The 22,911-nt window shown below is 38.7% G+C and overlaps 1 protein-coding gene across 2 annotated transcripts in view; it reads right to left on the reverse strand.

Annotated features, from left to right (window-relative positions):
• Positions 1-976: 976 nt before the first annotated feature.
• The window catches only part of SLC26A11 (solute carrier family 26 member 11), a 41,821-nt gene continuing 19,886 nt past the window's right edge, over positions 977-22,911 (reverse strand). For both annotated transcript variants that reach the window (XM_027850155.1, XM_027850156.1), the window contains 7 exons: positions 21,471-21,526; positions 18,700-18,840; positions 14,436-14,563; positions 5,662-5,761; positions 4,685-4,818; positions 2,542-2,614; positions 977-1,815 (listed from right to left, as the gene is read on the reverse strand). In XM_027850155.1, coding sequence (XP_027705956.1) covers positions 1,793-1,815; positions 2,542-2,614; positions 4,685-4,818; positions 5,662-5,761; positions 14,436-14,563; positions 18,700-18,840; positions 21,471-21,526 — 655 coding nt within the window. In that variant the 3' untranslated portion in view covers positions 977-1,792. The remainder of the gene's footprint in view (positions 1,816-2,541; positions 2,615-4,684; positions 4,819-5,661; positions 5,762-14,435; positions 14,564-18,699; positions 18,841-21,470; positions 21,527-22,911) is intronic.

The following is a 22,911-nucleotide window of genomic DNA, read 5'->3' on the forward strand; positions in this document are numbered from 1 at the left end:
TACCCACTGTGTCACCTGCTGTTTCTCCACAGCAGAGATTCCTTCTGCCAGGACAGGATGAGGAAGTAGGGGGATAAGAAACAGCAGCAGTTTGCTGGTGAGAATGGAATACCCAAACCTGTGAGTGGGAAGTGGGGCTGGGGGGTGAAGGGGGAGCTTGGAAACAGCCCTTGACAGTGGGATATAGTAAGACAGAAGGTGCATCAGTCCAAAGGACCAGTGTCTACAAGGGTTCCTTATTCCCCAATATGGTTAGGCCAGCTTTTCCATAAAAGAGCCCAAAGCCAGGACTTGGGTTAGGGCAAAATGCAAGCTGTGCCTCCCTTGAGCAACTTCCTGGTAACCGCTGGCTGTATCAATGTATTTTCCTGGTCGCCTAAAGGCACAAAACAGCTCACCCAAGAAGGGTGAGGGCCTTTCAGAGTTGTTAGATATCTAAAGTTTGCAGGAGCCATCACACTCTGACCAGCTGACCATAAAGAGATGGGGAGAAGGGAAGTCACTTTTACACATTTAGCAGTACAAAGTGCTACATTATCCTTGTTGAACATCATTTCTATGTTAGGGCTAAGTAAACCTCTTTTTGTTAACTGTGCAATGACTTACTGAACTTAAACTAGTAGCATGCTGGCCTAAGTCAGGCCTACCCCTAACAGAAGGCAAAAGGAAAGAAAAAGAAAAGCTTCACATTTTCATAGCAGTTAATTATGGAAGGCTGCATGGTACAATTGTAGGAGCACTGGGTTTTGAGTAAGAGGTTGTTATTGTTATTATTTAGTCTTTTCAGTCATGTCTGACTCTCCATGACCTCATTTGGTATCTTCTTGGTAGAGATACTGGAGTGGTTTGCCATTTCCTTCTCCAACTCATTTTACAGATGAGGAAACTGTTGCAGACACAATTAAGTGACTTGCCCAGGGTCACACAGCTAGAAGTATCTGAGGCCAGATTTGAATTCAGGAAGATTAGTCTTTCTGATTTCAGGCCCTGTACTCTATCCATTGTGCCATGATCTGGGTTCTAATCCCAGCTCTGATATTTACTATCCAAGGTCAACTGGATGGGTCACTCCTTAACTTTCCTGGTCTTCACTTTCCTCACCTGTAAAGTGAGAGGGATGGGCTAAGACATTTGCTTAGGTCCTTTCCAGTTCTAATTTTATTATCAAGGAGAGTCATTATCCTCCCTCTAATGCTAGAATAATAGACTCAGGGAGTCATCCCCAATACAGTCTCCTCCTGCCTTCACTGCCATGCTCCTTCCCTTCTCAATACAGCTTCCAAAGTCCACAACCCAACCAAAGCCCCAGGTTAAAGGATCTCTTTGTATCTACATGACTCAATTCTGAGGGCAAAGCTCAAGGGAAGGCCCATGTATTACTTGAGATTTGTTAGGAAGCTCTCTTACTGTTTGGAATAGGTAAGTCTAAATATGGACGAGTGGTAAAAGGAGTGGGTCAAGGAGGTGAGAAGAGGAACAAGAACCATTTTCAATTAGAAGTTATCACTCTTCCTACCCAGATGCTCAACTGTTGCTCCCCAAAGGTCCAAGTCCATTTTAAGATGAATAGGTCTTTCTTCCATCATTTCTCCATAGTGCCACCTACTGGGGTTTTCTTTGAGTACACCAGTCCAAAAGATGCATTACAAGAGAAGTCCACAGATCAATGGCGTATGCTGATAGAAAGGTCTTTTCATCATCTCGTGCCACAGAATAAGGCCAATTGGTTGGCATTAGTGGGACAATCCTGGATTCTGGTGGAGTCTTCATTGACATTATAGGGCTAGAAACTTCACTCTTCACTCAGGTATTTCTCTGAAAGGAAGACAAGATTACAGGGATTTGGGGAGAATAGAGGAAGGTCAAGGAACAGAATTAGATAAGATGGCTCTCTTGGGGTCTTCATGCTTTGACAGTTCAAACTCCTTTGCCAGGCACTGAGGGGCCTCCAAGATCTAGGGGCACAATTGGTTCAGAAAAAAAGCTACTAGACCTCCATGACCAGCAATTGGTAGGAAGAAGTTGAACTGGTGAGTGTAAGGTAAGGGCTACCCTCCCCACCTACTTAAGGAAAGCAACCAGGGACTCTAGTGGATTTGTTCTGAACCAATTATGCCCCTACGTCATCAATATTTAGGGGGGCTCATGTGGATATAATTCTAGTCTACTTCCCTCTCTCCAAGGGAAACTGAGCAGCCAGATTCATGGCCTGGAATCACAGTCTCTCTTGGAGAACAGAAGACAAGATTACAGAGATATCTATCAATGCCTCCCCTCAAACTACTTACTTATACATTTAGACATCTCGTGTGGATTTACACATCTTACAAAGGCATGTATACATTTTACATTAAAAAACCTTGGAGTAGGAGATTTTAAGCCCTCCCACAGCAATTCATTCTGCTACTCTGTAATCCATTTTATTGTCTAATTTCAATCTGCCCCAATGTAGTGTACACCTATTTTAATTTATTCTGCCTGCTTTGAAAATGGAGGAGAGAGCCAGTACATTGATGTGGTATTCAGCTGAATCACACCAACCTGCTTCTTCAAGGGTGGAGAAATGTTGGAATCCTTTCAGGTCAGCAGACAGAAGGTCAGAAAGAACAGGAGCCTAAGGAAGAGATGAAGGCCAGTAGTTGAGGAATGTAGTTAATTCTTTCATCCATAATGTAAGGCAGAGAGCTTGATTTAACTACTACTTCTAAAAGGTAGTGAGGTAGCATGGCAAAAGTACTGGATTTAGGTCCAGGAAGACCTGGATTAAAATTCTGTGTCTGACATTTCTTAGTTCTGTGACCTCTCTAGCTTTTTTCAAGCCTTACCTCCCAATGGAGCCTTTTCTGACCATCAACCCTCCAAGATCTTAGTACTCTTTAGCCCTACTAAAATTCTTACTTATCCATGTACAGGTAGTATTCTCCCTATCCACAGCAGAAAAAAGCAAGCAAGAAAGAAGCATTTATTAAATCCTACTATGTGCTAGGCATTGTCTCAAGTGCAGGGGCCATAAAGAAAGTAGCTTCAGCAACTCCAAACAAGGATTTTATATTTGATCCTAGAGGTAATAGGGAGGCACTGGAGCTGAAAACGTGGACCATGTCAGTTTTGTCTTTTTATTCCAGTACTTTCCTTGATATAGATGCTAAATAAAGGTCTGTTGAATTGTACCTGTACAAACAATATTTCTTTTTTTTTTAATTTTTTTTTTTAATTTTTAGGCAATTGGGGTTAAGCGACTTGCCCAGGATCACATAACCAATAAGAGTCAAGTGTTTGGTCTGAGGGGGGATTTGAACTCAGGTCCTCCTGACTTCAGGGCCGATACTCTATCCATTGTGCCACCTAGCTGCCCCCAAACAATGTTTCTTTATTTGCAAAATGAAGAAATGAGCTACATCCCATCTAAGAAATCTTTCAATTCTACTTCTACAATCCTATAATCGATCTTATTTATAGGTGCCATATTTGTAATACAACAAAATAAGCATTTTAGTTTTGCAAAGCACTTATGTCATATTATATTATTTAATGCTCCCAACAACTCTGAGAGGTAGGAGTTATTATCATCCCCATTTCACATATGAGGAAATTGAGGCAAACGGAGGTTAAATGACTTGCCCAGAATCATACAACTATTAAGTGTCTGAGACAGGATTTGAACTCAGGTCTTCCTTACTCTAAGTCCAGAATTCTTACCCACCTAGCTGCCTCTAAAAAAAATTGTAAGTAACTTTTATGGCCAAAAAGTTGGAGAATGGCTGAAAAAGTCAATTTATTATTTTTAATATGAATGTAATTAAATATTAGGGTAACATAAAAAGGTTAACTTTGAAGTACTCAAGGCAATACATTAAGATCCATATGAAGTAATGAAAAGTGAGATCAGCAGAACCTAAAGTCCACACACACTGACTACACTGAAAGGAAAGAAAGTCAGAGGCAATGAAAGTCAAACAGAACTAGAAGGAGACATAGAGCAAATATATTTTGTTAACAATTTGTTGTTCATGGATCAGGACCTAAAGCTAGAAAAGATCTTAGAGGTCACCTAGCGCAATCCCTTGCATCCTCTCTCCACCATTTTTACCTATGAGAAGTTAAGTGACTTGCCCAAGGTCACACAGATAACAAGCAACAGAGCTGAAATCTGAGCCCACATCTTCTGACTCTCAAATCCAGAAATCTTTCCATCAGACTTCTTCAACTCATTCATTTTTACCTTGTTCAAAAGCAGCTAGGTGGTACAGTGGATAGAGCATTGGGTTTGGAATCAGAAAGATTCATCTTTGTGAGTTCAAATCTCACTTACCAGCTAAGTGAACTTGGCAAGTCATTTAACATTGGCTGCCTCAGTTTACTCATCTGTAAAATGAGCCAGAGAAGGAAATGGCAAACCACTTCAGTATCTTTACCAAGAAAACCCCAAATGGAGTCACGAAGAGTTGGACATGACTGAACAACAAATCTTGTTAAACGCCCAGTTTTATGTAAAATTATATTCCTTATTTCATGAATGTTAATTAAATATTTAATAATTATTAATATATCATTGTTTGTTTTGTGAGCAGTCAGTCAGTTTATCATGAATTTTTTTTTAAGATTGCTGACTACTGATTATGTTGTACACATAGCCCCAATCCCCTCTGTGGGATGGTCCCTGGCCTCCCCAAGAAAAACATACCTGTAACTTGGCAAAAACTAAGGAGGCCCCATGATTTCCAAACTCTTCTAGCAATTCCCCAAGTCCTGTCACCACTGTATAATCAATGTTGCTGACATGGGTACAGTCCAAGATGGTGCAACATGGGGGTGATGCTGGAGGAAACAATCAAGAAAGAGTTTTGGTTAGTATTCATTCATTTGTTCATTCATTCAACAAACATTTTCTAAGCCTCAGGAATGCCTAACCAATCCCTCCCTAAGGTGCTAAGTAGCACCTGGCTGCTGCCTTGGAGGAATTCAAGTCATTTGACCCTGATGAACTACCCCTACCAGTATTGAAAGAACTGGCAGATATGTTTACTGAGTAGTGATATTTGAAAGATCACAAAAAATGGAAGAAGTGTGACAGATTAGAGAAGGGCAAATGTTCCAATTTTTAAATAAGGGAAGAGAACAGTGTTTGCAAACCACAAGCTAGTAAGCCTGGTTTCAATTCCTGGGAAGGTTCTAGAAAAGATCTTTAAAGAGATAGTTGGCAAACATCTAGAAAGTGGGGGCAGCTAGGTGGCGCAGTGGATAGAGCACCGGCCCTGGAGTCAGGAGGACTTGAGTTCAAATCCGGACTCAGACACATAACACTTACTAGTTACATGACCCTGGGCAAGTCACTTAACCCCATTGTCTAGCCCTCCCCCACAAAAAAAATCTAGAAAGTCGATAAAATGGAATGAAACCACTTGGGAACCACTAGTGGAGCCTTTGCAGTAAAAATGCACACATGGAGGTAAGGTAAGTATGTATACTTTGGTATACAGTAGAAATTTCTACATCACAGACCCAGATGAACTTACCTGAAGAGAAATTAGTTGCCTAGATTCTCAGGGTTCTAGCATATAGCCTCCTTGAAGGAGGAAAGGAGATAGATGGAAGGAAGCAACAGGAATATAGGGAACTGGTTCCACTCCCCACGCCAACCCACAGTCTCTAGAGCCTTACCTGAGAGAGCCTGGCTATATATAGTCTCCCGAAGAGCTTCAACTGCTGGAAAGTGAAGGCCACTGATGGGCTGCAGGATAAGCACGGGGCCTTTTGATACCTGCGGGTGGACAGGAGAAGAGAGATCAAGGGGTGAGGGGATGGGGGAAGATAAGAGGCCTAGGTTCTTTCTGTTCTTGCCTTGGGCTCTGATGAGCACACCAAGTATGCTCACCCCATCACAGAACCATAATAACAATAGTGTGTGTGCATAAATACATAATGTATGTATGCATGTATGCATATATATGTATAGTATATATGTGTATATATAGTATGTGCATGTTTATATATATATATAGTATATGTTTATAGTATATATTTGTATACATAATATATAGTATATAGTATACATATGTATATATTTTGTTTGTGTATATATTTTATATGTGCATATAAGTGTATATATTATATGTGTATATGATACATAGTATATACAGTGATCTAAGACAATTCCAAAGGAAAAATTCTATGCCCGTCCAGAGAAAGAACTGATACTCTCTCTCTCTCTCTCCCTCCCTCTTTTCTTCTTCTTTCTTTCTTTCCTTCTTTCTTTCTTTCCTTTTCTTTCTTTCCTTCTTCCTTGCTCTCTTCCTTCCTTCCTTCCTTCCTTTGTGTTTTGAGTCTTTTTGTATAAAATGACTAATATGGAGGTGTTTTACATTTTTGCACATGTATAACATATATCAGATTGCTTACCATCTCAGGGAGGGGGGAGGGGAGAAGGTAGGGAGGGATAGAATTTGGAACTTAAAACTTAAAAAATATTAAAAATTATTTTAATATATAATCGGGTGAAAAAATAAATATTATTTTTAAAACGTCCTCTTCCATCAAAGATCAATTTCTTTTTTTTTTTCACTGCAGGATTATATTCAACTTTGCAGGGTAAATTACTCTTAGTTGTAAGCCTATCTCTTTTGTCTCTTGGAATGTTGTATTCCAAAATTTTTTCTTTGTAGTAAAAGTTGCCAGGTTTTATGTGATCCTGACTGTAGTTTCTTAGTATCTGAAATATTTCTGGATGCTTGCAGTATTTTTAATTTGATATGGGGGATCTGGATATTGTCTATGACATTCCTGGAACTTTTCCTTTTGGGGTTTCTTTCAGGAGGTTATTGGTTGATTCTTTCTATCTTCACTTTGCCCTCTAGTTCTAATGGATCTGAGAAGTTCTCATGTATGATTTCTTGAATATGATGTCCAGAATTTTTTTTTTCTTAATCATGTTTTTCAGGGAGTCAAGCTAAAGTAACAAATATTTACAATGTCTCTACTACGTGTCTGGTACTGTGCTAAGCACTGAGAATACTAAGAAAAGCAAAAATAGTCCTTTCCCTCAAGGAGCTCACAATCTAATGGGGGAAGGGGAAATAACATGCAAATAACTGTGTACAAATCAGATATATACAAGATAAGTTGGAGATAATCTCAGAGGGAAGACACTAGCATTAAGGGGGATCAAAAAAAAAACTTGCAGAAGGTAGTATTTAGCTGAGATTTGAAGCTAGGGAAGTTAGGAGGCAGAGATAAGAAGAGAGATTTTCAGGCGTGGAAGACAACCAATAAAAATGCTGAGATTTTTTTTCTAGACACTAGATGTAGTGTCTAATTCAAGGAACAGCAAGGTGGCCAGTGTCACTGGATTGAAGAGCATGTGGAAGAGATCAAATGTAAAAAGACTGGAAAGATAGGAGGTTATGAAGCTTTTCTTTTTTTTTTTCTTTTCTTTTCTGTCTTTCTTTCTTTTTTTTTTATTAAGAGCACTGAACACCAAACAGAGGCTTTTATATTTGATCCAGGAAGTGATAGGGACCCCACCCTCTGTCTACCCTTTCAGTGTCTCCTTTCTCTGGAGACCTGTTTCCTCCTCCTTTCTCCTAACAGGGACCACTCTCCAAAGCTCAGTCCTTTCTGCTCCTCTCTTCCACAGACTCTCCCAAAGTAAACATCACATTCTTAAGGGCCTCCTGGACCAAGGGTTATTGTTCATTCATCCATGTTCATTAAGCCAGTTGGATGAAACAATCTTTTCAAACCCTTGATCCTGGCACAATCTGGAGGCAGCCAGGCATCTAAGAAGAGTATCCAGGGGCTCAGACAACTACTATTTCCTCCCCAAATAGAAAAGTGCAAATTCCACTTGATCTCTGAGGTTAGTATCTTATCAAAAGACAGCTCCCTTTAGACACAGTCAACGCATAGCCTGAGAGTACCTATAAAGCTACAAACACAAAAAAAATTAATATTCATCTAATAATCCTTATATCCGTTTTTCACTCACTGAAAGGGTATTTGAGAGGAAGGTAGAAGAAATGACTCTAGATAAAAACTTAAGTTGGAAAACTCAAACCAACTGACCATCTACACAGTTTTGTTTCTGTGGAGAGTAATGGAGTAGACATGGGCTTCATATCTATTGTTGTTTTAGGAAAAGGGTGCTGGACTAGGTCTATGTCCCAAAGAGATTTTTTTAAAAAAGGAAAAGAAAAAGGACCTATATGTACAAAAATATTTATAGCAATTCTTTTAGTAGAGGCAAAGAACTGGAAATTGAGGGGATGTCCATTAATTGGGAAACAGCTGAATAAATTGTGGTATATGATTGTGATGGAATATTATTGTGCTATAAGAAATGATGAGCAGGGCTCTCTCAGAAAAACCTGGGAAGACTTGTATCAACTCATGCAAAGTGAAGTGAGGAGAACCAGAAGAACATTGTACACAGTAATAGCAATACTGTAAGGATGATTATCTGTGAAAGACTTAGCAACTCTGATTAAGACAATGATTCGAGACAATTCCAAAAGACCCATGATGAAAAATGCTAGCCACCTCCAGAGAAAGAACTGATAGAGTCTGAAAACAAATTGAAACATACTATTTTTTACTTTTTTTCCTCATTTTTTGGAGGGTGGTTCTATGTTTTCTTTCACAACATGACTAATATGAAAATATGTTTTACATGACTGAACATATATAACCTATATCAAACTTTTGCCTTCTCAATGAGGAAGGAGGGTAAGGAAGGGAGGGAGAGAATTTGGAACTCAAAAAATTCTTTTAAATGTTAAAAGTTGTTTTTACAAGTAATCAGAAAAGAAAAAAGTAAAGGGTGCTGAGCCCAGCTCTAACAGTCAAAAATTCTTTAGTCCCAGTACTGAATTGTGTCTTACTCAAGTGGGAGCATAGCCAAGTCACTTCTCACTCTGCCTCAGTTTTCTTACTTGTATAATAAGGATGAAAGCCAGTGTGGTCTAGAAAACAGCAGGATAGTTTTCCAGGTCAGGAAGACCTAAATTCAAGTCCTGCCTCTGACAGTCATGTGAGCAACTCTCTTAAGATGGCAGTTCTTATTCTGGAGTCTGTGCATTTATTTTACAAAACATTTTGATAACTATATTTCAGTAAAATTGGTTTCCTTTATAATCCTATGTATTTTATTTTATGCATTTTAAAACATTATTCTTAGGGGTCCATAGACTTCACTATACTGCCAAAGGGATCCATGTCACAAAAAATATTAAGAATAGCTGCTCTAGATATAAACCACTATGGAGAGGTAGTCACTCAAAGAAGTTTCTAGGATTGGGACTTTTGGCATTGGTGAAAGGAGCTGGCTATGGATTCAAGAGAGAGTTAGCCCTGGCAATTGACAGTTGGCCCACAGAGAGGACCGCATACAGAGAGAGAGGATTTTGGGGCCAGGTAGTATAAGAAGTGGGTAGCCTTGACCACATGTTCCCTACATGTGTGCCTCTCTACTACTGTATTCTAAGTTAATGACCACTGTTCCCATAGACTTTGTGTGTATTATTGGGAGCATTTGCCAAGGTTTAACTGGGGAGGACAATTTTTAGTTACTGATTTTACTTTGCTTTATCAGTAAATGCTTTTGCTAAGCACCAGTTGGGTCTACTGGCTTACTTGTAATAATAAGGAACTGTTGAGCGCTCATGACTTATAGAGGCAGAAGTAGCCGCCCATGGAGTATTCCTACCCCTCGTGCCAGAAGTAGCAGCTACACTCTAGGGACTCAACTCATGAATTCAAGTACAAGTTGGGAAGATAATCCCAGAAGAGTTATCATACAAACATTATTATGCAAATATCTGATTAATCTGTACACAATTAATTTATAATTTTCCTCATAATTTATAAATAAACAAAAAGTATCCCACTTGAGTGAGCATGTACATGTGTGGGTGTATATCAGAGTGTGAATATGAAAGCAAACTTATAAACGGGAATTTTGGAGAAGGAGCTATGCAACTTCAAGAAATCCAGTGTCTGAGTTTAAGTAAAGGCTTCTTATATGTTTCTACCTTAAATGCGTCATTTTTTTAAAGGGTGAGGAGAATAGGATGGTAGAAACTAGTTGGTTACGGTTTGGGGGCTTTAACTGGGAATATGGGTTTGGAGAGTTTTTTTCTCAGTGACTAAAATGAGAAGCTTTAGTAATAATACATTGGGTATCTCTACTAAGCAGAAATTTGGAAAATCTCTAGTGCAAACAATTTGGTGTACTGTTCATGCATTATAGCTATTCTCTTCTGTGGTACAAAGAAGGAATTTCTCTAGTCATGAAGTAACTGTCCTCTTACTGCATCACAACAAAGCTTTGCCTCTTGAGAGCCGTTGGCCTGGTGTGCTTGTTCATGGCAATGCATGGCACAGACATGGAAAGTCAGGGACAAAAAACACAGGGTGTCCCAAAAGTCTTAGGGCAGTTGTAAGCTTATGAAAGCTTATGCTTGCTAAATTTAACACTAGAACTTTTTCAGTATTTTCATTTATAGGGCTTAAAACTATGCTGACTTTTAGGGCATTCTGTCTCTTGTTACTCTGGAAATGAAAATATTGAAAAAAGATCTGTCGATATATTTAATAAGCGAAAAAGGGGGTTCGTGTAATGGGGTAGTCTAAGAAATGAAAGTACTGAGTTCCTTAAGAGCAAAAGAAGTTGTAGTTTCTTTTTTGTTTTGTGGGCACAGTTCTGATAAAAACAAAAAAGTGTTTCCAAAATTTAACTGTTTAAAAACATCTAACACATCTATTTATCCCCTCCAAAAGATTTCTTACATCTCCAGAATTGTCCCTCCCTGAAATAAAACATTGAAGTTGGAACCATGAGAATTCCCATGAAAGAAGCAGTATGATACAGTGGGACAATCTTAGGGTCAGGAGGAAATGGACTAAATAAAGTCCTGCCTTTGACACATGTAATCATGAGTAAGTCACTTCACCTTTCTACGCCCTGAGCAACTCTCTTTCATTATATGTTAGATGAGTCATTTACCTACATTGGTGAAGGCAGCTTCGCTACAAGGCACTTCTCAAAACAATGAAATCACTGATCCAAACCTCATCCCTCTTTTGCTTCCCCTGCTCACAAAAAGAAGGCAGGTAGGTGACAGAATGGATAGAGTGCTAGCCTTGGAGTTAGGAAGACCTGTGTTCAAATCCTACTTTATATACTTATTAGCTGTGTGACCTTGGGAAAGTCATTTAATGACTTTGTGACTCAGTTTCTTTATCTGTAAAATTGGAATAATAATAATAATAATAGCACTTACCTCTCAGAGCTGTTGTGAGGGTCAAATGAGATAATATTTGTGAAATACTTTGCAATCTTAAAGCGATTAGCTATTATTATGAATAGCACTGATACATAGGACTTTTATATGGAACTAATTAGAATTTCAAATTAGCTTTCTTTTTTATTAATTAATTTATTTTTAGTTTTCAACATTCACCTCTATAAGCTTTTGAGTTTCAAATTTTCTCTCCCTCCCTCCTCTTCTCCTTCCCCAAGATGGTGTGCAATCTGATATAGGCTCTACATATACATTACTATTAAACATATCAAATTAGCTTTCTTAAAAGGGAAATACTGAGGTAGAAGCAAATAGATAAATAACAGGGCTTTCACAGGGAATGAAATATTACCAAAGTCTACAAAAGGATTATTCCTAGGTTTTATTATTCCTTCCTTGAGAGAAAACTGCATTGGTTCTACTGTATTTTTAAATCTGTTAATGACCATTTTCTAGCCTATTCCCAGTACAGCTCTTATGTCACTGTTCACTGTGTCACTGTTCAGATTTGCTGTGTTAATTTTGGGAAAAAAACATCTACAAGTATACACAATATTTGTCTACAACTATACACTGGGAACAGAGTCACTTAATTTTAAAACTGAGGTTTCAGAAGCCCATAAAATAGTGATGGAATACTGGCTTTAGAAAGCATAGTCTGTAATGGTTCATCTGGGACTGAATCTATGCTGTATAAATGCATTTCAACAATGGGTAATGAAATCTCCATATATAATTTTGAAAATATACCTTAAATAAAAACCATTAAAATGGAAAAAATATGAAATATACAATTGTGTATGGGTCTAAAACATTTATGTGCAGCAATTTCTCAGTATAGGAGAAAGTAAACAATTTCTCCTATATTGCTCCAAAATCTCCCTCAAACCCTATTTATCCTAGGAGAGTTTTATAATCCCAGGCCTCTAAGACCATTGTTTAGGTATCTTGTGGCAAATTTCAAGACTTACAGTGTTCCATGGACAAATTGGTTTGGAAAACTCTGAGACAGAAGAAGATAAGATAAGCAACATGGCTTAACATTAACCCCCCCCCATCCATGTCTAACCCCTTCTTTGTATTTCCCCCTGTCCACTATGGTAGTGGGTCCATCAGTACCAAGAGTTGTCACCACCACAAGGGGCTAAAATAGTACCAAACTGAGCACATTTTCTTATAAGTAGTTGGTCTACTATGAAGACAATAATGACCAAGCTTGGACCTGAGGAAGAGATGAGAAAATTCACTTCTTTCTCTTCTTTGCAGAGGTGGGAGACTATAGGTACAGAATAATGCATATACTGTTAGACATTGACTGATGTGTTCATTTTGCTAAATTTCTCCTTTTTCTCTCTGTTCTTTGTCAGAAGGGATGGCTTCCTGGGTATGTAGGGGTGGGGAGGGATATATTTGGAAATGAAAGTAATATAAAAACAAAAGATATCAACTAGATAAAAAAAGAAGTAGCTTAGACACTTGTTAGCTGTGTGATCCTGAAGTTTCCTCATCTGTAAAATGAGAATAATAATAAAACCCCTTCACACAGTTGTGAAGATCAGATGAGACAACATGTACAGTGTTTTGCAAACCTATGTGTATGTGTATAAAACATCATACATATAATAGATGTAATATATTATATATAAGTATTACATATAACATACACATAAATGTACATATATATATGACCTTACATGTATGAATAGATGTATAGAATCGAAATAATCAGATTGAACTTTGATATACCTATCTCTTCTTAGCAATGCAAGGATCTAAGACAACTCCAAAAGACTCATGATGAAAAATGCTGTCCACATCCAGAAAAAGAACTATGGAGTCTGAATGCAGATCAAAGCAAATTATTTGCTCTCTCTCTTTTTTTTTTATTTGTTTCTTCTTTCTCATGGTTCCTCATACTGGTTCAATTTCTTCTTTACAACATGACTAATGTGAAAATAGGTTTAATACGAATGTCTATGAGAGCCTATATCAAATCACACGCCATCTTGAAGGCGGGGGAGGGGAGGGATGGGGAGAAAATTTGGAACTCAAAATCTTATGGAAGTGAATGTTGAGAACAAAAAATAAATAAATAAATAAAAAGAAATGATCAGATTGATTCTGCATCTTTTTATTGATTCTATTTGTAGTTAATTGATTTTGTACTGTTAACTGCCTAAGTCATGATTCTTAATTTAGAACTTATGAACTTAATTTATGAAATCATGAACTTAGTTTAGAAATTCGGTCACCCTGTAATAAGTTAAGTTTAGAAATCCAGTTCACCTGTTAATCACTGTTCTATTCTTGTGTCAAGGAAATCTGTTACCCTTAAAGGATGCAGCTGAACAATAGGGAATCTGGTCTAGTATCTTTAGAGCACCAAACTATCCTTCAAGAAGTCTGGTTTGCTATCTCTGTCCTTGCCAATGTAGCTGAACTCAAACAATGAACATTTCTTAGTTACAGGAAGGAAGGAGAGAGTTGTTTCTAGCCCTCATTCCCAATTTCTATCCAATCATATTTTCTTCCGTCTATGGTGCTAGCCTTACTATTTTCTGTACTCCTCAAATATAAAAGAAAGTTCATAAAAGAGAGCTATAAAAGACCTTCATTTGAGGTCTTAGCTTTGCTGGGGAAGCTGAAATTCTATTTATTGGTAAATATGTGCTTTACTAATAAATTGTACTTAGAACTTTGCGCCTCAGTCTACCTTAATTTTAACTGTTACAGAATGTGTATATACATACATATGTATATATACAGAGAATATGTGTGTATATACAGATATGTATATGTATACACATATTCTAGCTATTATTATTTTTAAAAACAAATGTTATTAATATAGATAATCTACAATCCCTTTCAAGGTTGTCTATTTTCCTTAGGGACAACAGTAATAATCCATTTTAGCATAATTTTGGAGACATGCAGATGTAACAGAAACTTACAAGGACAAGGTTTTATGTCCATAGATTGGCTTCACCAATACTTGTCTTCCCTACCAGCAACACTTACTTTAATTGCCTCCTACAGGAACACCTCCATCTTATTAACGTCTAAGGCAATGGGAGGTAGGGAAGAGAATGAACCTTAGGAGGGAAAGTCATCCTACTTCTTGGTTAGGGTCATTACCTGAATCCGGGGTCTGGCCACATGGTAAAGTAGGAGTATTCCAGACACTAGGATCCCAGCCAGGATGCCATACTGCACTTCCCAAAAACAGAGCAAGAAAGTTACACACAATGGCACCAAATCCATCCCTGGAAAAGAGAGATGGAAATGGTTAGCTGAGTGGGTTAGTCTGCCCCACACCTAATGCCTGCATCAGATAGGATGACAGTTCTTTCTGATCCTAGAACTAGTCCATTCCCTTGCTAGCCACCAAAATTCCATTGTTGCCTCTGACATATTAGAAAAATAGATTCATCCCCACCCCAAGTGCTTACCATGATGGTTTTGAAAGTCAATTCTGATTGAAGTAATCATAAGAAATGACAAATAGGAAGAATTCAGAGAAGTATGGGAAGACATATAAACTGATACAGAGCAAAATAAGCCAAACCATGAAAACGATATTCACAGTGATTTTTGTCATTGTTCAGTTGTTCAGTCATGTCCTACTTTTTGTGACCTGGTGGACCATACTGTCCATGGGGAAAAATACTGGAGTGGCTTGCCATTTCCTTCTTCACTGGAGTAGGGCAAACAGAGGTTAAGTGACTTGTCCAGGATCACATAGCTAGTAAGTGTCAGAGGCCAGATTGAACTCAGCTGTTCCTGACTCTGAGTCTAATACTCTATGCACTGAGTCATCTAGCTGCCCCATCCCCAATAAGTACAACAATATAAAAGGAAAAGAACAAAAACCTGAAGCTTAACACTTTGTAAAACTCCAGAAAAGATGTGAGAAAATGTCCTTCCCTCCCTTCTTTGCAAAGCTAGAGGGGAGATCTTTACATACACTGTCATACTAGGGTTATATGTTGGTTGGATTTGCTAAACTGCTTTTCTTTTTCAACCTTCCTTTTCTATTCTTTGTTACAAGGGTAACCAGTACCTGGTGCTGTGGAGAGCCAGGTTAGCTCATTCATTCTCTCCACCTCCCTCAAGGGAAAAGGGCAGAATGGAATCCTCTCAGACTTAGACTATTTTTAATCATTGGCTACCACAAAGGCAGAATCTTCCCTTCTTGTATCTATTTATTCTTGATCTTCCCCTCCCTTCTGGTGAAGGAAGGGGTGAAGGAGATACAGTTTGCCTCACTGACCCACTTTCTTCTTCCCCCTCCCACCTTATTCTGGTTGTTAACCTCAATTTGATTTAATTTAATTTAATAAGCCACACCCAGAACACATATCAGACTCAGTAATCTACAGGCAATAGCCCTAGATTCAGTTTTAAAAGTCTGTCTAGAGAAGTTTATAGAATTATAAATTAGTATAGTTAATAAAATGCAATAACAGCTCATTGTGCACCCAATTAGGGATCTTCTAATAACTAGCCAGAGATCGGCATCTCTGCTCTACGTTAAATGATATGTTATATATTATGTTACGATAAAGGAAACTTCCTAGCTGATTAAGATCTAGATCATCTAACAATCAGTCCTTCCTGTTTACACACTGTGAATACAATTAAAGATGTATATGTAGAACAATTGATATCTATTCCATCCTTTGACTAGAGAAAGACAGATTTAAAGTACTATGGAGACATAAGAATTGGCCTGAAAGGAAACTAGGAGCTTTGGATCTAAACTTCTGCCTGCTTTGGATTGAGAAAAGAAAGGGGAAAAGAAAATGGAAGGAAGAAGACATTCTCCCAGGCACTTGAATTCTTGGTCAGGGAAAAGTGCACTAATGACTGGGCTTGCCTCTCCTGCTAGTCAATGCTGTCCTGCCTCTCTCCAGTAGATGAAGACTCTGGCCTCCCTGGTGGAACCTGGACATACTCAAAACCATTCTCTGTCCCTGCCATGTATCTGTCCATCCATCTCCCCTGACTCCTGTTATAGACTAGTTCAAAACCTCTTTGAGTCAATGTAATGTCCTGATGTCTCTCCTAGGCCCTGAAGACCATGCTGTTTCTTGAGGTACTGGACTCTACTTCCTAGAATACTTAGCTGGCAAATTCTTTGCCTCATGCGGTCTTTAACGCCATCTCAGCCCCACCAATGGGGGTGTTAAATATCTTGTTACACAAGGGTTGGCTCACAGGGATGGGAAGCGGGGACAGGTATGTACAGAAATGAAAATGAAATAAAAACAAAAGATACTTTAAAATTTTTGTTTAGTCAATGCTTGTTTTCTAGGTAATAAAGGAGCTTCCATTAAGTTAAAATGAAATTTAAGTATCTCATATCTAATTCTTTTCCTTTCCCTTGTCCCAAGTATTACTCTGTTAAAGGGTCTATGAATTCTAAAGAACCCCCCCCCACCACACACACACACACACACCCCAGAAATTGGTACAAGCAGCTAAAGTTATCTTCCAGGGAAATCAGCATGCATACAGGTAAATGGGGAGGCCAGTAGCAGTTAAGAGAAGGGTCACACCCAGAGAAGCCAGTGTGAACTCAGCTAATCCAAGTGGAAGTCAGAGAAAAATATGGAGAGAACTTCAGCAGGAAAGCAAGTCTGAGCTTCAGCCAACAGAAATTAAACCAACTACACAGTGGTCTGAGGAAGTGGTGAGGGGTGGGGTGGGGGAAAACACGCAGGGAGAGAGGGGGAGCATCCACAAGTCATTGCAAACTCTAATAATCAGGAACCCTAAGCCAGATTCCCAATACTGGCCTGTCACAAGAAAAGCAGGGATAGAGCCAGTTGCCATGGATTATTCATTCACTTCATTCACTGTTTGTGGAGCTGTGAAATGTTCTAATCATTCTGGAAAGCAATTTGGAACTGGACCCCCAAAATTCAATAAACTAGGCTTATACCCTGGAAAAGATCAAAAACAGAGCAAAAGGACCCACATATATAAAAATATTTATAGCAGTTCTCTGTTTGCACTTCTTTACTACAACATAAAGTTGGTGCCCATAAATTGGGGAATGGCTGAACAAATCATAGTAAATGAACATAATGGAATATTAAGGCAATATATGAAATGTCATAAGGAATGGATTCAGGTATACCTTAGAGGATTTGTATAAAATGATGCAGAGAACAATTTAAATAATGATTACAACACTGCGAAGGAAAACACCAGTGAAAGACTTAAGACCTATGATCATCACAATGACCAGTCATGACTCCAGATGGTGAGTCATACTTTCCACAGATGATGACCTAGATGTACAGAGTGAAACATATATTTTCAGACATAGACATTACGTAAATTGATTATAAGGGAAAAATTTTTGTTTTCTTTTTTTAATAATTAATTTATTTTTAGTTTTCAACATTCACTTCCACAAGATTTTGAGTTTTAAATTTTTCTCCCCCTCCCTCTCCTCCCCTGGCGTGCATTCTTTTTCTTTTCTTATGTCTCAATGTGCAACTTGAGTTCATCACCTCTCTGTTACGTGGTGGGTAGCATGGTTCATGGATCCTCTGGTCATTGTACTGATCAGAGTTCTTTTTTTGGGGGGGAAGGTGGCAATTGGGATTAAGTGACTTGCCCAAGGTCACAAAGCTAGTAAGGTCTGAGCCTGGATTTGAACTCAGATCCTCATGACTTCAGGGCCGGTGCTCTACCCACTGTGCCACTTAGCTGCCCCCCTGATTAGAGTTCTTAAGTCTTTCTAAGTTGTTTAGCTTTATGATGTCATTATTATATAAATTGTTCTCTTGGTCCCTCTCACTTCATTCTGGATCACTTTATACAAGTCTTCCCAGGTTTCTCTGAACCCATTCCTTTTGTCATTTCTAATAGTACAATAATATTCCATTACATTTACCATAATTTATCCAATTGTTTCCCAATTTCCTTAGTTTCCAGTTCTTTGCTGCTACAAAGACAGCTGCTGTGAATTTTATACATGTGAATTCTTTTCCTGATCTTATCTCTTTGAGATGAGGGCCTGGGCCCTTGGAAGAATGCTCATAGGTACTGGCCCTTAGGTAGGTGCCTTTGGTTTAAAGGCAGGGCAGGAGAGGGATGGAAGGAGTAGAAGAGAATACTTTGAAGGGTTATAAACTAGAGGATTTACCAAGGGATCCACTGAGAGTGGGTCACCCCCATGGAATGTGAAGCTCCCCTCTTACCATTTCCCGGTAGGACTCTATTATGCAAATCCCTTCCCCAAACAAATTCCCTGCTTACTACAGCTTCCTGGTGACCCCCTGGAACTGTGAACCAACAGGCCCCAGTCCTGATCTAGTACAAACTCCAGTGTAATCTTGATCCCAATACCTAGAACTGATCTGGCAAAGAGAGTGGAAATACATACTTTTCACACGCCAGACTGTCCGTAAGATTTTGGCATCAAACAGGGGGGCAACAGCTGTGATGATGACAGCCGCCAGAGCGGCCTTGGGAATATAGTAGAAAAGTGGAGTCAAGTAAGCGAGAGATAACATTACCAGGACTCCTAGGGAGACAAGAGAGGGAAGATAAAACAGGATGAATGCCCACTGTGAAACAGGGGAGACAAAACACAGGTGATTCTAAGTTAACAGGCGAAGATTCCAGAGGCTCAGACCCAGAATCACAGAATCTGAGTGTTGGAAGGGAGGGGCCAATTAGTCCAATCCATGTACACCAAAGGAATTTCTACTACAGCACACCCAAAAGGGGGTTAGCCAGCCTCTGCTTGAAGAGTTTCAGGGAGAGGGAACCCTCCACCTCTGAAGGTAGCTTGTTCCATTTTTGGACAACACCAATAGGATGTTTTTATGTTGTTGCTGTTGAGCTGAGCAGTCACGTCTGACTCTTTGTGACCCCATGGACCATGAATTTATACAATAAAGAGACAGAATCCAGTGGCCTGAGATTCTGAGAGAGATCATAGAAAGAGAAGGGGTGGAAAGTTCTCAGAAATAAAATTCTGTTTCCTTTTTTTGTTTTTGCAATTGGGGTTAAGTGACTTGCCCAAGGTCACACAGCTAGTAAGTGTCAAGTGTTTGGTCTGAGGTCAGATTTGAACTCAAGTCCTCCTGACTTCAGGGCCAGTGCTCTATCCACTGCACCACCTAGCTGCCCCAAGAAATAAAATTCTGATGATAAAACTGTAAGTGATTAACAAGGAAAAAAGATGGTACAGTTAACTGGATTTGGAATTGGTTGAAAATCTGTTCTTAGTGTTGATTAATGGACCGACGTTAATCTGGAGGAAAATCACTAGCATAGTCTTCATCTAGAACTCCATATATATACATATATATGTATATATATATATGTATGTATATATGTGTGTGTATATGTGTATGTATATATGCATATGTGTGTATACATAAACATACATACATACATATGAAGGTAACCAAGAGAAATCACAAGCAACCTATGTGCCTACTCCTTTATCTATTCAAAATTTTTATGAGGGTGATATATATGTGTTTGTGTGTACATGTATATGTATGTGTGTAAATATACATATGTATATACACATGCATACACACATATCAGGGACTGTGATGTCAGGGTCCAAGTATGTGTTATCTTTGATGGAAAAAAAGTTTGTTGAAATGTTTTTTGCAAATCTTTTCCATTTTTCTTTTGTCTGTAGTCCTCCTTCTATTACCTACACTATACTAATTATTTTCAAAAACTGAAAAAGAAAAAACATCACCAACTTCCACATATGAGACAAATATAATCCTAATACTCAAACTAGGGTAAGATAAAGCAAAGAAAGAGAACTATAAACCAATATCACAAATAAATATTAATTGAAAAATGTTAAAGAAAATTTTAGCAAAGAGAAAGTAGCAATGAATTTTTTTTGGTAGAACTAAAAAAACAATTATTGGATGTTTTAGAGGCAAAATTTAATTTCAGTATAAGAAAGAACTTCCTAATAATTAGAATTGTGTCAAGTTGAAAAATACTACCTTGAAAGGCAGGGAGCATTTCTAATCATTAGAAGTTTTCAAGTAGAGACTATATAGATGTTGCAGTGGATAGAGTGTTGGGCCTAGAGAGAGAAAGACCTGAGTTCAAATCTAGCCTTAGACACTTCCTAGCTATGCGATCCTGGGCAAGTCCCTTAACCCTGTTTGCTTAGTTTCTTCTCCTAGAAAATTGGGATAATAATAGCACTTACCTTCCCGGATTGTTGTGAGGATCAAATAAATTAATAATTGCAAAGGGCTTAGTGCAGTTGCTGGCACATAGTAAAAGCTATGTAAATGTTAGCTATTACTATATAACAACTAGCTGGATATATTATGGAAGGGTGTAATAAGCAGTGTCTACCAGGATCCCCATCAGGAAGACTAAGTTAGGGTCCTCCATTTTTCTTCCCCCCCCAATTGTTTTTTTAATTTGCTCTTAAGACCTGATTGGTTCTAGGGGTTAAGGTTCAAGTCGTTGACACTTCCAGCCTGCCAAAAGGCATAAAAGAGGCCAGCCTAAGAGAAGAGTCAGAGACCTTCAGACTTAAGGGAATTCCTGTAGCCTTAGGAGGCATCACTCTCTCTCTACCCTGCAGACCAGGTAAATTTCTGTACGGAGATGAGGGAGGCCACATCTATTTAAGTCAAGCACTATATTCTTGCTCGGTATCCCTTTCCTGCAATGGCTAAGTAAACCTCCTTTAAGTATTTTATGAGCATAACCACAAAAAAAAAAATAAAGAAAAATGAATGTTGTAAAGTTACAGGCAACAAACATGGCCCCAAAGGAGAAAGGTGGGAAGTCACCAAATGTGGAACATTGCATATATTTTCAGGGTTTTTTAGATGTATTGATAAATTTTGCTGATTTTTTTTTCTTTCTTCCTCTTTTTCTTTAAAAAATAAAATCTGTTATATGTGATGGCTCTCTGGGAAGTGGGAGGAGAGATACAGAGGGAAATATGGCCAATAATTTCTAAAAATGTTCCCCAAGTTCCTCATTTTGTTTCAATCTTGATCCTGAACTACCAAACCAGCCTGAGTCAGGCTTAGTCAATAAGAAAAGCATTTCATGAATGTCCTGCAAAATTTTCCCTTCCCTCAAGTCATACTTGCTTACCAATGCAATAATGGAAGAAGTATCCCTGCCAGGAGACTTCCTTACCTGTCACCAGTCCTCCTGCTGGAGTACATACCCCTGTTTGGGCATTCACTGCTGTCCTGAAAGGCAATTCAAATGCATAATTACTACAGAATGTTGGAGGATGCTTGGAGGTGGGGTACAGACTAGGAACTCTAAACTGAAGGTTATTTCTCCAGCCAGTTAAATGCTTGCTGTGTTGAGTCAAGCTAAGTATTATTTTTTTAAAGAGAAAGATTAATTTGGTGACCAAGGACTAAGAGGTAGGAAAAAAAAAAGCAAGCTAGATTCAGAGCTCTGGGAATGAATGAATGAAAAACCACTTATTAACATCTAATTATTAGTCATACTGTGCTAAGCACTGAGAAAATGTATACAAAAGCAAGAGAGTCCTTGACCTCAACAAGCTAAGGTTATAACCAGGGGGAGACAACCTACCAATATATTTAGGATAGAATGGGGAGAAGGGGAGAGGGTCTAAGGAATTCTGGGAGTAGGGAGAAGATGAAAAGATTTAGTGAAGTAAAACCCAAGACCTCTGACCCTTGAAGTAACTCTCCTAGGCTGTGAACAAAAGCAGAACCCAAACTGGGATCCTAGAGGAGCAGTAGGTTGGTATATTAGAGCAGAGGGCCTAGAAATCAGGATATTTAAGTTCCAAAGAAAGAAAATGAGGAAGAGCAGAAGTTTTAAAACCAGTCTCTCTATTATATGAATCAAATTTGAAGAATCTAAAAAACCAGGGGTGAGAAACCTACAGCCTTGAGGCCACATGTGGCCCTCTAGGTCCTCAAGTGTGGCCCTTTGACTGAATCCAAACTTCTGAAGAACCTAGAGGGCCACATGTGGCCTCAAGGCTGTAGGTTCCTCACCCCTGTAATAAACACCTGTTACGTGCTGTGAACCACACAGGAGAGACAATGATATATTTATTTTGTTAAAAATGAAGCAACAATATAAGATTTAAGTAATAACATATGATAATAAGAATGCTATTACAAAGCAATGCAAGATTAATTGGCAAAGGGAACATTCAGATAATGAGGGCAAGAGCAGTTCAGAGGCAGGAGAAATCAATGTGGGCTAGAAGGTCTGAGGAGGCTTTCTAAAGAAGTTGGGATTTAAGATGATCTTGGGAGGGGGTGGGTAGCATTTGAATATCCAAGAAAAACTAAAAGAGGAAAGGACAGAGGACGACATCCCCAGAGAAAGAGTATACAAAAGCATCTGTGAGGGACTCAGACCCTACAACAAGACCTTGGTCATTTCTCTGTCCCTACCATGTATCATGGCCAAGGGCTTGGCAGGCCTAAGTGACAAGGCTTCTATCTGTCTTAAGAGTTGGAAGGTAATTCCCTAGGCTGTGGAGGGCAAGAGTGGGGATTGCTTGTCTTCAGGCCATGGAGTCCTCTGCTTGGGCAGAGACTAGGGCTGCAGGACACTGGGAGCCAAAGGAAAAGTAGAG

This window comes from Vombatus ursinus, unplaced genomic scaffold (assembly GCF_900497805.2).
Source record: "Vombatus ursinus unplaced genomic scaffold, bare-nosed wombat genome assembly UNPS02008996.1, whole genome shotgun sequence".
Taxonomy (NCBI): Eukaryota; Metazoa; Chordata; class Mammalia; order Diprotodontia; family Vombatidae; genus Vombatus; species Vombatus ursinus.